General features: G+C 44.3%; 1 protein-coding gene across 1 annotated transcript; it reads left to right on the top strand.

The window, feature by feature from the left end:
• Positions 1 to 5,142: 5,142 nt before the first annotated feature.
• Positions 5,143 to 15,956, top strand: txndc11 (thioredoxin domain containing 11). The gene is made up of 12 exons (XM_053476417.1): positions 5,143 to 5,357; positions 6,878 to 7,094; positions 7,641 to 7,738; positions 7,923 to 8,052; positions 8,189 to 8,282; positions 8,422 to 8,534; positions 8,626 to 8,823; positions 11,690 to 12,215; positions 12,722 to 12,864; positions 13,517 to 13,629; positions 13,750 to 13,830; positions 14,153 to 15,956. The coding sequence occupies exons 1-12, from the start codon at positions 5,239 to 5,241 to the stop codon at positions 14,691 to 14,693; spliced, it is 2,373 nt and encodes a 790-aa protein (XP_053332392.1). The 5' UTR covers positions 5,143 to 5,238; the 3' UTR covers positions 14,694 to 15,956.
• Positions 15,957 to 17,467: the final 1,511 nt, after the last annotated feature.

Below are 17,467 nucleotides of genomic sequence, written 5' to 3'. Positions count from 1 at the left end.
TTAGTGATAAACACACTCTTTATAGACGATCCCTTAGTGTAGTGATAAACCCACACTTTATAGACGATCCCTTAGAGGTAGTGATAAACCCACACTTTATAGACGATCCCTTAGAGGTAGTGATAAACCCACACTCTATAGACGATCCCTTAGAGTTAGTGATAAACCCACACTCTATAGACGATCCCTTAGAGGTAGTGATAAACCCACACTCTATAGACGATCCCTTAGAGTTAGTGATAAACCCACACTCTATAGACGTTCCCTTAGAGTTAGTGATAAACCCACACTCTATAGACGATCCCTTAGAGTTAGTGATAAACCCACACTCTATAGACGATCCCTTAGAGTTAGTGATAAACCCACACTCTATAGACGATCCCTTAGAGTTAGTGATAAACCCACACTTTATAGACGATCCCTTACAGTTAGTGATAAACCCACACTTTATAGACGATCCCTTACAGTTAGTGATAAACCCACACTTTATAGACGATCCCTTAGAGTTAGTGATAAACACACTCTGTGATAAACCCACACTTTATAGACGATCCCTTAGAGTTAGTGATAAGGAGAGAGGAGACATGCATGCAGGTGTGTGTGTGTGTGTGTGGTTTTATAGCTGTTAGTGTGTGTGTGTGTGTGAGAGAGAGAGAGAGAGAGAGAGAGAGAGAGAGACATTTATACTCTCTGACACAAAGTCTTTGTTCTTAAGACACAGACACTGTGATTATTGTTTGAAGAAAGCTGAAGCAGTACAATGTTTATCTCCCACACAGTACAGAGGACAGTGACACTTCCCTAGTGTCGACACTTTACAGACGCTCCCTTAGAGGTAGTGATAAACCCACACTTTATAGACGATCCCTTAGAGTTGGCGATAAACCCACACTTTATAGACGATCCCTTAGAGTTAGTGATAAACCCACACTTTATAGACGATCCCTTAGAGTTAGTGATAAACACACTCTGTGATAAACCCACACTTTATAGACGATCCCTTAGAGTTAGTGATAAACCCACACTTTATAGACGATCCCTTAGAGTTAGTGATAAACCCACACTTTATAAACGTTCCCTTAGAGTTAGAGTGACCCTCTATAAAGTGTGGGTCACTCTATAGACGATCCCTTAGAGGTAGTGATAAACCCACACTCTATAGACGATCCCTTAGAGTTAGTGATAAACCCACACTTTATAGACGATCCCTTAGAGTTAGTGATAAACACACTCTTTATAGACGATCCCTTAGTGTAGTGATAAACCCACACTTTATAGACGATCCCTTAGAGGTAGTGATAAACCCACACTTTATAGACGATCCCTTAGAGTTAGTGATAAACCCACACTCTATAGACGATCCCTTAGAGGTAGTGATAAACCCACACTCTATAGACGATCCCTTAGAGGTAGTGATAAACCCACACTCTATAGACGATCCCTTAGAGGTAGTGATAAACCCACACTCTATAGACGATCCCTTAGAGTTAGTGATAAACCCACACTCTATAAACGTTCCCTTAGAGTTAGTGATAAACCCACACTCTATAGACGATCCCTTAGAGGTAGTGATAAACCCACACTCTATAGACGATCCCTTAGAGTTAGTGATAAACACACACTCTATAGACGATCCCTTAGAGTTAGTGATAAACCCACACTTTATAGACGATCCCTTAGAGGTAGTGATAAACCCACACTTTACAGACGATCCCTTACAGTTAGTGATAAACCCACACTTTATAGACGATCCCTTAGAGTTAGTGATAAACACACTCTGTGATAAACCCACACTTTATAGACGATCCCTTAGAGTTAGTGATAAACCCACACTTTATAGACGATCCCTTAGAGTTAGTGATAAACCCACACTTTATAAACGTTCCCTTAGAGTTAGAGTGACCCTCTATAAAGTGTGGGTCACTCTATAGACGATCCCTTAGAGGTAGTGATAAACCCACACTCTATAGACGATCCCTTAGAGTTAGTGATAAACCCACACTTTATAGACGATCCCTTAGAGTTAGTGATAAACCCACTCTTTATAGACGATCCCTTAGAGTTAGTGATAAACCCACACTTTATAGACGATCCCTTAGAGGTAGTGATAAACCCACACTTTATAGACGATCCCTTAGAGTTAGTGATAAACCCACACTCTATAGACGATCCCTTAGAGTTAGTGATAAACCCACACTCTATAGACGATCCCTTAGAGTTAGTGATAAACCCACACTCTATAGACGATCCCTTAGAGTTAGTGATAAACCCACACTCTATAGACGTTCCCTTAGAGTTAGTGATAAACCCACACTCTATAGACGATCCCTTAGAGTTAGTGATAAACCCACACTCTATAGACGATCCCTTAGAGTTAGTGATAAACCCACACTCTATAGACGATCCCTTAGAGTTAGTGATAAACCCACACTCTATAGACGATCCCTTAGAGTTGGTGATAAACCCACACTTTATAGACGATCCCTTAGAGTTAGTGATAAACCCACACTCTATAGACGATCCCTTAGAGTTAGTGATAAACCCACACTCTATAGACGATCCCTTAGAGTTAGTGATAAACCCACACTTTATAGACGATCCCTTAGAGTTAGTGATAAACACACACTCTATAGACGATCCCTTAGAGTTAGTGATAAACCCACACTTTATAAACGTTCCCTTAGAGTTAGAGTGACCCTCTATAAAGTGTGGGTCACTCTATAGACGATCCCTTAGAGGTAGTGATAAACTCACACTCTATAGACGATCCCTTAGAGTTAGTGATAAACCCACACTCTATAGACGATCCCTTAGAGTTAGTGATAAACACACTCTTTATAGACGATCCCTTAGAGGTAGTGATAAACCCACACTTTATAGACGATCCCTTAGAGGTAGTGATAAACCCACACTTTATAGACGATCCCTTAGAGTTAGTGATAAACCCACACTCTATAGACGATCCCTTAGAGGTAGTGATAAACCCACACTCTATAGACGATCCCTTAGAGTTAGTGATAAACCCACACTCTATAGACGATCCCTTAGAGGTAGTGATAAACCCACACTCTATAGACGATCCCTTAGAGTTAGTGATAAACCCACACTCTATAGACGTTCCCTTAGAGTTAGTGATAAACCCACACTCTATAGACGATCCCTTAGAGTTAGTGATAAACCCACACTCTATAGACGATCCCTTAGAGTTAGTGATAAACCCACACTCTATAGACGATCCCTTAGAGTTAGTGATAAACCCACACTTTATAGACGATCCCTTAGAGTTAGTGATAAACCCACACTTTATAGACGATCCCTTAGAGTTAGTGATAAACCCACACTTTATAGACGATCCCTTAGAGTTAGTGATAAACACACTCTGTGATAAACCCACACTTTATAGACGATCCCTTAGAGTTAGTGATAAACCCACACTTTATAGACGATCCCTTAGAGTTAGTGATAAACCCACACTTTATAAACGTTCCCTTAGAGTTAGAGTGACCCTCTATAAAGTGTGGGTCACTCTATAGACGATCCCTTAGAGGTAGTGATAAACCCACACTCTATAGACGATCCCTTAGAGGTAGTGATAAACCCACACTCTATAGACGATCCCTTAGAGTTAGTGATAAACACACTCTTTATAGACGATCCCTTAGAGGTAGTGATAAACCCACACTTTATAGACGATCCCTTAGAGGTAGTGATAAACCCACACTTTATAGACGATCCCTTAGAGTTAGTGATAAACCCACACTCTATAGACGATCCCTTAGAGGTAGTGATAAACCCACACTCTATAGACGATCCCTTAGAGTTAGTGATAAACCCACACTCTATAGACGATCCCTCAGAGGTAGTGATAAACCCACACTCTATAGACGATCCCTTAGAGTTAGTGATAAACCCACACTCTATAAACGTTCCCTTAGAGTTAGTGATAAACCCACACTCTATAGACGATCCCTTAGAGGTAGTGATAAACCCACACTCTATAGACGATCCCTTAGAGTTAGTGATAAACCCACACTCTATAGACGATCCCTTAGAGTTAGTGATAAACCCACACTCTATAGACGATCCCTTAGAGTTGGTGATAAACCCACACTCTATAGACGATCCCTTAGAGTTAGTGATAAACCCACACTCTATAGACGATCCCTTAGAGTTAGTGATAAACCCACACTCTATAGACGATCCCTTAGAGTTAGTGATAAACACACTCTATAGACGATCCCTTAGAGTTAGTGATAAACCCACACTCTATAGAAGATCCCTTAGAGTTAGTGATAAACACACTCTATAGACGATCCCTTAGAGTTAGTGATAAACACACACTCTATAGACGATCCCTTAGAGTTAGTGATAAACCCACACTTTATAGACGATCCCTTAGAGTTAGTGATAAACCCACACTTTATAGACGATCCCTTAGAGTTAGTGATAAACCCACACTCTATAGACGATCCCTTAGAGTTAGTGATAAACCCACACTTTATAGACGATCCCTTAGAGTTAGTGATAAACCCACACTTTATAGACGATCCCTTAGAGTTAGTGATAAACCCACACTTTATAGACGATCCCTTAGAGTTAGTGATAAACCCACACTCTATAGACGATCCCTTAGAGTTAGTGATAAACCCACACTTTATAGACGATCCCTTAGAGTTAGTGATAAACCCACACTTTATAGACGATCCCTTAGAGTTAGTGATAAACCCACACTTTATAGACGATCCCTTAGAGTTAGTGATAAACCCACTCTTTATAGACGATCCCTTAGAGTTAGTGATGAACCCACACTTTATAGACGATCCCTTAGAGTTAGTGATAAACCCACTCTTTATAGACGATCCCTTAGAGTTAGTGATAAACCCACTCTTTATAGACGATCCCTTAGAGTTAGTGATAAACCCACACTTTATAGACGATCCCTTAGAGTTGGTGATAAACCCACACTCTATAGACGATCCCTTAGAGTTAGTGATAAACCCACACTCTATAGACGATCCCTTAGAGTTAGTGATAAACCCACACTCTATAGACGATCCCTTAGAGTTAGTGATGAACCCACACTTTATAGACGATCCCTTATCTTGGCTCCGCCTGCTCCACTAGTAATGCGGAAGTGTTAAGTCTACGTGGGGTAGTGAGGTTGGTCCGGTGTGAGTGTGTGTGAATGGTGTGTGTGAGTGTGTGTGAGTGTGTGTGTGTGAGATGATGAAGGTATAAATGAAGGCAGCAGTGTTAGTCCGTGTGGTTCGGGATCAGATGGCGCGGAGACCCATGATGCTCTGCGCGGCTCTACTGGTCACCTGCGGGGTCATACTGACTCTCACACTCACCTGCAGGTACACACACACACACACACACACACACACACACTAGTAATAAAAATAATAATAATAATAAGTCAGGTACACAGTGAAACACACACACACACACACACACTGGACACAAACGCATGTACTGAAGTAAGTGTGTGTGTGTGTGTGTGTGTGTGTGTGTTTCACTGTGTACTTGACTTATTAGTGTGTGTGAGAGAGAGGGAGAAAGTGTGTGTGTGTTATCTGAGTGATGTGTGTGTGTGTGTGTGTGTGTGTGTTATCTGAGTGATGTGTGTGTGTGTGTGTGTGTGTGTGTGTGTGTTATCTGAGTGATGTGTGTGTGTGTGTTATCTGAGTGATGTGTGTGTGTGTGTTATCTGAGTGATGTGTGTGTGTTATCTGAGTGATGTGTGTGTGTGTGTGTGTGTGTGTGTGTGTTGTGTTATCTGAGTGATGTGTGTGTGTGTGTTGTGTTTTCTGAGTGATGTGTGTGTGTTGTGTTTTCTAAGTGATGTGTGTGTGTTGTGTTATCTGAGTGGTGTGTGTGTGTGTGTGTGTGTGTGTGTTATCTGAGTGACGTGTCCCATCCTTTCAGAGACAGACAGGTTTCGCATCCAATGTTTGTTTCATTTCTCAGTAACACACACACACACACACACACACAGCGGTCTAACCCAGTGTGTGTGTGTGTGTGTCTGTTTATACGTACTGTATATAAATATTGACACCCCTGTGAGCTCTTCCCGGTGTTCCAGTCTGGATCTGTGTCTGTACAGAACATCCCATAATAATCAGGGCAGAGTGTTTGTGTACAGTACACACACTTTAACTAATGAGGTGTGTGTGTGTAAATGATGTGACCCGGGCTAGGGATGGGTCACATCACACTGAACCTCAGGACAGACTGGTTTGTACTACAGTACCTGGAGTAATCACTCTGACACTGTGCTAAGGAGAAAAACATTGAAGAACATCTCAGAACTTCTCCACTTGAAAATGAGGAGCTCCAACAGCAGCAGAAGACCATGTCAGGTTCCTCTCAGATCAGTGAAGGTCAGGAGTCTGATGATTCACACACACAGGGCACTGATGAGGACCTGGGCATTACATCACCTGGTCTGTCTCCAGTCTGTGTGTGTGTGTGTGTGGAGAAACCAGAGAGGAACCTGATGCTGCTGTATTGGAATTGAGTGTGGATGAACAGCTCCCCAGTAAAACACCTGAACTGGTGTGAAGGAGGGGGGTGTAATTAGTGTGTCACATGACCTCTAAATGCACTTTTCCCTGGAAGACTCCAGAGTTTGTTATAGAATGAACACACACACACCCTGGACTCGCCATGCTCACAGTTCAGACTGTTGATGCCACCCCGGGAGCTCCACCCACCCCGGGAGCTCCACCCACCCCACCATGATGAGACCCAGCCTTTTGTCCGTGGCACAAAGCACCATAGCAGTAACCCTGAGCTGATCTGATCCTCACTGATCCTGTCCTGTTTGTTGCTCCTCTATCTAACGCCCCTCCCCCTCTCTCTTCCCGCCCAGCCGTGCTAAGAGCGTGGTGGCGCTGGCCCGTCCCCCGGTGCGGTTCCTGTCCCCGTCTGTCCCGGTGGTGGACCTGTTTCTGGGACAGCAGGACCAGGCGGAGACGCTGATGGAGGGCTCTGATGTGACCGTGCTGTTCTACTACGCTCCGTGGTGTGCCCACTCCATCGCCGCCAGGGAGCACATCCACCAGGTGGCGCTGCACCTCTCCAGTCAGGTACTCTCCAGTCAGTCTAAGAGTGAGGATGCGTCTCTGATCAGTTTCCTGTAAATGATGATGCGTTTCCAGTGAGTGATTAGTAGAGATGGGGAAAAGTAGATTCAGTTCTGAACATGTGCTGGTTCACGTAATTTCACGTTGACGTTACGACTCCAAAATGTATTTAATGAAAACGATTTATTTTGTGTATAATGGAGATGAAGCGGGCGATCGGTCGGTGATCAGACTCGTCTGGTGGTTGTTCATCCCGTGTGTGTTTGAATAGTGAATCATTCAACAAGTTTATTTATAGATACACGCTCTGCTCAGTAACTCTGGGTTGAATTTAATCTGAAGTTAAATGTTAAACTCTAAAGGTTATAAGGAACTGGCTACATTTAATTAAACATTTTTAAAGGTTTAAAATTGTAATACACTCACAGGGAAATGTGATATTGAACCAGAATGTGAACTGAATCGGCTCTGCGGTATCGCGATCATATGGTATCGGGAGGAGACTGGAGCTTCCCACTGTTACTGATGATGCGTTTCCTGTTGGCGCAGGTCCAGTTTGTAGCGGTGAACTGTTGGTGGCATCAGGGAAAGTGCCGGAAACAGCAGAACTTTTACCAGTACCCGGTTCTACACGTGTACTACAGAAGGTGACGTTTCAGTCTGTTACACACACACACACACACACACACACACGACTCTTTTATATTAATTTGTTTAAGAGAGTGTAATTATTGAACTAAAATAAACAGAATTTAATAATTAAAAATATAGTAAATTATTAAATTATATTATAAATAATGTGTGTGTGTGTGTGTGTGTGTGTGTGTGTAGGTTTGGTCCTGTCCCGTATAAAGGGCCCTTTATAGCTGAATATTTGGAGAGTTTCATACACAGAGTCTCCGCCCCCCTAACCTACCTGTCCTCTCGCTCCGCCCTCCACACCTTCTTATCTCACCACGAGGTAACGTCTCTGTGTGTGTGTGTGTGTGTGTGCGTGTGTGTGTGTGTGTGTAATTTTGTATGTTGGAGATTTCCTACACTGTTTTTTTTTTTTACATATATATGTATATGTGTGTGTGTGTGTTTCTCTCACACAGCAGGGTGTGGTGGGCTTCTTTGACTTTAACGCTTCCCCACAGCCACCTGGTTATCTCACCTTCTTCCTGTCTGCACTGCATGCACTCAGGAAAGGTACAGCACTATCTCACTCACACACACACACACACACACACACTGTTGGCTCTGAGATGTCAGTTTAATACCGTAGTACCATTTAGTCTGAAAGTGTGATCGTGTCAGCTGACTGCAGGCTGCTCTCTGATTGGCTCAGACCCTCAGGGGGCGGTGCGTTTCAGTGTCGTGACCAATCGGGACGTGGCGGCGGGGATGTGGGTGACGGAGGATCAGAGTGTGTATCTGCATCGACGCTTCAACGCTTCACTGGTGAATATACACACACACACACACACACACACACACGACTTTTGATTTTTGCATCGTGTCATATTGTGTGCGTGTGTGTGTGTGCGTGTAGGTGTTCCCGCGCTCCGAAAGGAACTTCACACCTGAGAACATCTGTAACTGGATCTATGAGAACAAAGAGAGCCTCATCACCTGGATTCAGCCAATAGGAGAGAAGAGTCACGCTCTGGAGGCGGAGCTACGTAAAGGACCCGCCCTGCTCATGTTCCTCCCACAGAGTCCGCGCTCGGACACTCAGATGCTGTCCGAGGTAAGCAACTCTGGTAGTGTGGTAGTGCTGTAATGGAGATTGCCTGACACTGAATATCTGCCCCCCCCACACACACACACAGGTGTGTAACGGTATCAGGAGCTCCTCAGCTTTCTCATACATCTTTAAATTCAATCTAATTTTACTTGTCCCTGATGAACGAGCCGAGGGTGACGGTGCTGAGGGGAAAACTCCCTGAGATGGTAATAGGAAGAAACCTTGAGAGGAACCAGACTCAACAGGGAACCCATCCTCATCTGGGTGATAACAGATAGCAGGGATTGATCTGAACTCATACTGTGTGTTAGGAGGCTGGAAGTTCAGTATAACAGGAGATGTGGAGAAGTTCATATGGAGTCTGGTTTGTTATGAGGCTCAGGTAGACTGTAGGAAACTCCAGTCCTGAACTATCGAGAGACTGCAGTCACGAGTCCTCAGAGAACAACTGTCTGCATCAGCCGGGGACAGGACCGTCTTCATGGTAAAGTGGAACCGTCCCCAGTCACCACACACGTGACGAGATCCCATCCACGTGACGAGATCTTCAACCAGAAGATGGACACCAGGACGAGTCAGACAGGGCAGAGGGAGTCTGGATCACTGGCAGCTCAGGAGAGACATGTGTAGTAAGAGACACAATAAATAAGGTGAATGTATATTTAGTGTAGAGTGCAAGCATGAGGAGAGTGACATGAGGGGGAACTGAGATGTAAAGCAACCAATCACCTCACCATTAGCAAACCTGAGTGATCAATGAGAGTGAGGAGGACAGCATCCAAACATACCAGTTCACCATAATACTCTACGTCCATGAGTCCCCCAGATCTGCTCCTTTACCTAAGGCTAATCTATTTATAAAAATGCTTGGCTAAATAAATAGGTTTTTAGCCTGGACTTAAACACTGAGACTGTGTCTGAGTCCCGAACACTATTTGGAAGACTATTCCATAACTTTGGGGCTTTGTAAGAAAAAGCTCCGCCCCCAGCTCCGAACCAGGCGGATCGTAAGACACTAGCAGTTCACTCAGATACTGCGGCGAGAGACCATTTAATGCTTTATATGTCAAAGTCCCGAACACTATTAGTATTTTAAAATCAATGCGAAATTTCACAGTGAGCCAATGCAGTGAAGATAAGATAGGGGTGATGTGCTCATATCTTCTAATTCTAGTGAGGACTCTCGCTGCTGCATTCTGGACTAATTGAAGCTTGTTTAAGCACCTGTAAGGCATTACAATAGTCCAACCTAGAGGTGATAAAAGCATGAACTAGTTTTTCTGCATTGTTTGCTGACAATACATTCCTTACCTTGGCAATATTTCTGAGGTGAAAGAATGCTATCCTGGTAATATTATCTACATGAGCTTTAAATGAAAGGCTGGAATCTATAATCACACCGAGGTCTTTTACTGTTGCACTTGATGGAACAGAAAGGCCATCTAAAGTTACAGAGTGATTAGAAAGCTTGCTTCAGGCTGCATGTGGTCCTATGACTAGAACTTCTGTCTTATAAGGATTAAGCAGAAGGAAATTAATTAGCATCCAGTCTCTTGTGTCCTGCACACATTGCTCAACTTTAGCAATGTGTGCAGGACATAATTCAATTCAATTTTATTTATATACCGCTTTTAACAATGGTCGTTGTCTTAAAGCAGCTTCACAAAAATGAAAGAAAAAAAAAAATTTGTGTATGTGTGAGAAAAATGTGTCTAGATAATAATGAGATAAATGAATGAATGATGAATGAAATGTCTCTGATAAGCAAGCCAAGGGTGATGGCAACAGTGGCAAGGAAAAACTCCCTGAGATGGCAATAGGAAGAAACCTATAAGACATAGACTAAGAGACGTGTAACTGTGTGAATCAGCATAACAGTGAAACTAATACCATGCCTACAAATTATGTTGATTAGAGGAAGAATGTAAAGAGAAAAAAGCAGTGGGCCTAAAACCAAACCTTGTGGAACACCAAACTCCACTAGAGAACATGCAGAATAATCACCATTTAAGTCTACATACTGATAATGATTAGTCAAATAGGATCTGAGCCAGGAGAGGGCTTTACCCTCAATTCCTACTTTATTTTCTTATCTGTGAAGAAGAATACTATGATCAATGGTGTCAAAAGTTGCACTGAGGTCGAGTAATACAAGTATAGTTACACAACCCTGATCAGAGGCCAATAGGAGGTCATTAACTACTTTAACGAGTGCTGTCTCTGTACTGTGAGGAGGCCTAAATCCTGACTGATACAATTTGTTTGTCATTTCTATGTAGATATAAACAAAGCTGCTGCGTTACTATCTTTTTCAGAATCTTGGAGATAAAGGGGAATTTTGATATCGACTTGAAATAGAACAGTTGACAGGGGTCGAGGTCAGGTTTATTAATTAAATTTTTAATTAGATTCTGTAATTGTCTACAGAAACGACCCTGTTTCAGAGGAAATCTGCAATTTTGCATAAAAATATCGTGCCCTTTTTTATTTCTTTTTGCATCTGGGAATCCTGTAAAATCTTACCTTTGGGCGAGTTACCTAATTTGCTCCACACCCCACTATACCCCACTATATCCCACCCGTCAGGCACAGCTGGGTCGTCTTCTGAATCTGGTTTTAAAAGTGCTATAAGGAACTAAACTGGGAGGATGTAGTAGAGAGACATTATATCATCTATATTGAAATGGGAAGTATCCCAGCTGTCCTACAGGCGGAGCATTTTATCTGCCAATAATTGCTGATGGATGCCTTGACTGTGGTACAAAATCAAATGTTCGGCCAGAATGCAGTGGATGTCGTCGTCTTTTCAATTTAAAGAGTTAAAATTTAACTCTCTCTCTCTCTCTCTCTCTCTCTGTCTTCCTCTCAGGTGTCTGATATAGCATTGCGTTATTACTCATGTTTGACAGGCTGGATCTACTCCTCTGTCTGGTCGCCGTCTGGCTCTGCCTTGATTAAGCCGAAGTGTTGCAAGTCCCTGCACATGTCCACTAACACTAACACTAAGGTGTGTGAGGTGTGTGTGAGGTCGGCGTGGGACCTGGGGGCTGCGCTCAACTCGTTCCTGAGCGGTGCCTTGTCCACGGCGTCTTCCTTCTGCAGTAACACTCAGCGCAGCTACAGCCTGCTCAGTCACTACACCTCCTGCTGCAGGACCCTGACACACAGCCTCCGCCCCCTGATGGAGGGGGATGGGGTCACAGGGCTGCACTGTCGGACCAATAAGACGCTGCGCTTTTACGCTTTGGACTCGAGACTGGCGTGGCCGCTGGCCCAGCGGCTCGGAGCGGCGGGAAACCGCAGCACACACTCGCACACACAGACCTTCACCACCATCGTCAGCCTGAGGGAGGAGACACACTACGTACTGCAGGACGCGGGGAGAGAGGCGCTGGGTATATGTGCCTTCCAAACACACACACACACAGTAAAAAGCAGTTGGAATAAACGATCAGAGATAACATTCAAGAATAAAGTTTTAAATGAAACATGAAGAATAAAGAGAAAGTAAAGGAGAAAAAGGAGAGAGAACAAAGGGAAAAGAGGGTGTTGATTAATGAAGAGATTAAATTAATCCCTACTGGAGGAGTGAAATAAAGGGATTGAGACAAAAAAGAAACAATGAATATAGTGATAATTAAAGAAAAGGTTGAAAGGAACTGAGAACAAATTAATAAAAATAACAGGAGTAGAGACACTGAAATTAAGGATTTGCTGGAGAAAAAGTGATGACTGAAAGAACGAATAAGGAGGTAAAGTGAGACAGAAGAGAATGAGCTGTTTAAGGGCTTGATGTGAGATAGAAGAGTTGAGCAAAGTTAGAAGGAAAAAAATGATATAATAAGAGAAAGAAAGCTGGATGAGGGTAAAGCAACCTACAATGTTCTTTCTCTCCCTACAGAGCGGTTCATCTTAAACTTCAGCGCCACCTACAGTCCACTTCACAGACACTTAGTGGGAGTCAGTGAAGCTTCACCCCCTCACTCTCTTATCCAGGAAGTGACTACAGACTCCTTCAGAGCCATAGTGATGGACGCAGAGAAGGTGAGGAATCTACTCCGCGCTAGTGAACGTTCCCGCTAGTCTACTCCCCACTAGTGAACGTCTCCGCTAGTAAATTTACCTGCTAGTCTACTCCCCGCTAGTAAACGTCCCTGCTAGTCTACTTCTCGCTAGTGAACGTCCCCGCTAGTGAACGTCCCCGCTAGTCTACTCCCCGCTGGTGAACGTCCCCGCTAGTCTACTCCCCGCTGGTGAACGTCCCCGCTAGTCTACTCCGCGCTAGTGAACGTCCCCGCTAGTCTGCTCCCCGCTAGTCTGCTCCCCCAGCTAGTGAACTTCCAACTAGACTGCAAGGGACTGCATCCCTGCAATAAAACACAATACCATGAACCATCGCTTCTTATTCCGCTACACATTTGACTTGAGAGATTTTGCAGTGAACGCTTGTTTGCCGCTGACTAAACCTAGCAGTAATGAAAGACGGACAAAAAATGGATGGATTCAGAGGCGATTCAGAATGACTAAGAAGTGATTTACTAAGGAGAGAGCGTGTTGTTTAAGATGACATAATGTTATCAGATGTACTGTGGGCTAACCTAGTGTAGTTAACTAGCGCAGCTAGTGTACTCTCAGTATAGGGTCTCTCCAACATCCATTACTGATCACCTGTGTGTCTCTCTCGCTCTCTCTTTAGGATGTGTTGTTGTTTTACTACACAGGATGGTGCGGGTTCTGTACCGTTCTTAATCACGTTCTGCTTCGTTTGGCCAGGCTTTACCAGGGGAACAGCTCCTTCACAGTGGCCAGGTCAGGAACCTGTTTTTATTTCATTTTTTAAATAGTTTTTAAGCATTAGTGCCACCCCTTGGCAGAATTACCTGTATTACTTGGATCAAAAAGGATTAAGCTGTTATGTATGTTTAACAGGGTAAACGTTGGTCTTAATGACCTGCCGTGGGAGTTCATGGTGGATCACCTGCCCACCTTCCTGTTCTTCCCCAGACACAGGTACTGTTTCAACTTCTCACCTTTCTCGCTGCACACCTAACCTCCCACTTGCCCGTCTCGCCGTGTCCACTAACCTGCCCATTGCCCCGTCTTGTCTCGCTCCCTAACCTGCTGCTCGCACGTCTCTCTAAGCCGCTGCTTGCCTGTCTCACCGCGCCCCCCCCGTTCTGCCGCTCACCCATCTCGCCGTACCCCTAACTCGCCACTCCCGTCTCGCCGCTTCCCCGGTCTCGCCACGGCCCCTAACCTGCCGCTTGCCCTGTGTCCCATACTGCATCTCTATTTATATTTGTGTTTCTTTGTCTGTCTGTTCATCTCGCAGGAAGCACATGAGTGTGAAGTTTCCGGAGACCACCCGTGTCACGCTACCCAATCTGGTCCGATTCATTCTCAATCATTCCAGCCCCACCCCTCAGGGAAAGGCGGGGCCCAAGGTACTTCTGGAGGTGGAGCTTCACACGCTGCAGGGGGAGGTGCTGTCTCTGCAACGTGCCCGTGAGCGGCTGTCTCAGCAGCTGGCCGCTCTGTGGAGGGAGAACCGCCGCCTGGCGCTGCACACTAAGGAGCTGCAGTCCCACAATGCCGAGCTGCAGGAGCAGAGCTCCCGGCTCGAGACTCTGTACCAGGAGAAAAGCCGACAGCTCACCGAGGCCATAAAGAGGCTGCAGGAGCTTGCCGATGCCTCTGAGGACCTGCTGAGTGAGAACTCGTTATTGAAGGTCCTGCTCGCCGTCCTGAGGGAAAAGGACAGTGTAGGCAGGACAGGGGGCTGGAGTTGGGCTGAGGACAGAGGAAAGGAGACACATGGACCAGGGGAGGGCGAGGAGAACGAGACCGAGGACGGGATGCAGGATGTCTCCTGACGGCTCAGAAATGAGGGGTGATTATTTAAGGATGCTCAAATGGAAGCCTTTGCTGCCTCGTTAGCCTCGGTACGGAGAGCTAATCGCAATAATGTTGACTATAAAGCATGTGGCATCTGCTGCCACCTGCTGGAGGAATCATGAATTTAAGACCTTGTGTTAAGGTCTTGTCGCTGTGTCGAAAAATTATCATGATTTGATTGCATCATGGGAAAAAAAGGAAAGAGAGTTAAAATGTGTGTTAATGTTTAAATATATGTCTAGGTGGCAAGAAATTAGAATCTAAATGAAGGTGGTGCCATCCAGTGGAGGTGTCAGGAATTAACCTGCAATACATTCTCCTTTCTGTACGTTTTCTACTTGTATTTCATTCATAATTTATTTGACCTTTACACCCTAGTAATTTTTTCTTTGTCTCAGGGTAACACTGCAGTTAAAGGTTAAAAAAAGGTTCATCAATCATCATGTTTCAGAAAAAAAAGCTGGTTTAAGAATTACAATGAAAGATCAGTTATTTTGATGTATTGGAAGGTAATCATGACATCCAGTGGCAGAACTAGGTATTGCAGTCAAACTGTTCTATGTGGTTGTGAGTGGATGAACTCGCTATATAGAAATAGTGACTTTAATCACTTATGTGGTTAATTAATGAAGGTTGTTGGAGATCTGCTTAGCACTCATTAGCACTCAGTTTAATGTTCTGGGTGTGTACATGAGCCTGAGCTGGCTGCCGGTTTTTATCACAGGGTCCGTTCAGATTAAACAATGCGCTCGTTGACGTGTCACATACACCACAGTTGAGACGTTCCGCGTTGAGGTACGGTAGCTGTCAAAAAGACGTGCGTGTACTAGTAAACATTAGTACATATTGGCCTAAGGTTGTGCAAAAAGGTGGTTTTGTGAACTGATGTATAAGTTAAATCATACATAAAATATGTAGTGCGTGTTCTTATGTGAAAATACAATTCCAAAAAAATTGCAATAATAATAATACAAAGCATGATTTCACGGTTAGGGTTTTCCATTATAAATACGAATTGATAACCATAAAGCTATTTGTCTGATTGCGTCCCGTATCTGTTGCACTCTCCTCGTCCGCCATCTTGCCGCCTCCAGGTCAAACACATGAGCAGTTTGTGGAATCCATGTATCTTCTGCTCGATACATAAAGCCTGCAATCCTGTGATGTATTGTTGACAGTCATGGTCACGGTTATCACTTCGTATTCATGATGGAGAAACCCCAAGCGTAAAATCGCGCTTCGTATTACAAGCACCACATATTTTATATGATTTAACTTATACAAGAGTTTACAAAAACACATTTTTGCACAACCGTAGGCCAATATGTAAGTGTTTATTAGTACACGCACCTTGTTTTTGACAGTTCCCTTACCCCATAGTTCTCACCTGCCTTCTGAGAGTAGAGTAGCGTTTCTATATTTCGTGGATTGGTATTTTCCTCCGATACAGCGCTCTATTTTTACACGAGTCCTCAGGTCTGTAGAGACAGTGCATCTTTGTGAAGAGTCAGGGTTATTTTGTGCAGAGTGATGCGCTGCGCTGTGTTTACAGGGTTTTGTATGTACTCAATAAAGACTGATTCCCTTCTTCAGCTGTGTGTGTGTGTGTGTGTGTGTTTAATCTCACAGATACCTGTTTATCTGACTTGTTGCTAATTTGTTTTGGGAGTTTTTCTCCAATTTTACTCCAGGTTGTTTTTAGAGTTCTTCAAAGCTTCTGAGTGCTGTAAAGAGTGAGACAGTCGCCGTGGCCTTTGAGGTCATGGGGAAGACGTCGTGTCTCTGTCAGGTGTGTTCTGTAGGTCGAGGAGGTACGGTCAGGTTCGGTGTGAAAACTCCCAAATGAACAAAGCAGTGGTGGTGTTCCTGACCAGATGAACCCCCTATCCGACTGGAACAGGAGAGAGAGGAGTTACAGCTCGAGTTACCCCTCTATTTGCCCCTATGTGATGATCTGAGACGAGGTGATCATCAAGCAGCTACTCTCATGTAAACCGTCCTGTTCAGATGATTGATGTTCTGCAGACAAGTCATACAACTCAACACATCTTACACTTCATGCCCTGACTGATATTACCTCAAGTTGGTTCTGGGCTTGGGATCCAGTGGCTGGGTTTGGGCACTGAACCCATGATGCAGGGGTTGGGAATCAACCACACGTGAGACGTTGACCACTGAGATACCAGTGCCCTTTACAGATCCAATTCTAGGAAGATGTTGGGTGTAAAGGTGGTGACATGGGCAGCAGTGTGTGTGGACCGCTTGGAGAACATCAATGAGAGCCTGGCGTAAAAAAAGACTTCCAGAGCAGCAACGCAGTCAGAGTCAGAGCTCTGAACACCCCAAAGCAAATACTGAACAATGTGAGTGTAAAACCTGATACCGTCACCAACTTTAGCATTAACACCGAGCTGATTCCTAACATCTGCAACTAGCTAGCATATGGTGGTGGTGATGGTGATGATGGGGGTAAATCAACCACTGCAACATCAACAACACACAAACGCTGCAGGGGATCAGCGAGTGTAAGGAGGGTGAAGGAGCAGAGTGCAGTGCAGGAGACAACACCAACCACACACACGCAGAAGGCCGAGGATGACCTGGATCAGTCCAGACACTCTGAGCCACTGTAGAGATAAACAGGACAGGAGGACACACACTGTCTCCAAGAGAGGAGATGAAGTCGAGGGGTGGGGGTTTGGTGGGGTACTTTATTAATAATAATAATAATAATAATACACAAACCTTTGAG

Source organism: Clarias gariepinus, chromosome 18 (assembly GCF_024256425.1).
Source record: "Clarias gariepinus isolate MV-2021 ecotype Netherlands chromosome 18, CGAR_prim_01v2, whole genome shotgun sequence".
Lineage (NCBI taxonomy): Eukaryota > Metazoa > Chordata > Actinopteri > Siluriformes > Clariidae > Clarias > Clarias gariepinus.
This window is presented reverse-complemented; position numbering and strand designations above follow the sequence as displayed.

What these genes read in the sequence shown, in the direction of transcription:
- txndc11 (XM_053476417.1), top strand. Translation starts at nt 5,239, where the DNA reads ATGAAGGCAGCAGTGTTAGTCCGTGTGGTTCGGGATCAGATGGCGCGG. An exon ending in CGCTGCACCTCTCCAGTCAG is followed by an intron (nt 7,095 to 7,640) that starts GTACTCTCCAGT and finishes CTGTTGGCGCAG; the next exon opens with GTCCAGTTTGTAGCGGTGAA. An exon ending in CTACACGTGTACTACAGAAG is followed by an intron (nt 7,739 to 7,922) that starts GTGACGTTTCAG and finishes GTGTGTGTGTAG; the next exon opens with GTTTGGTCCTGTCCCGTATA.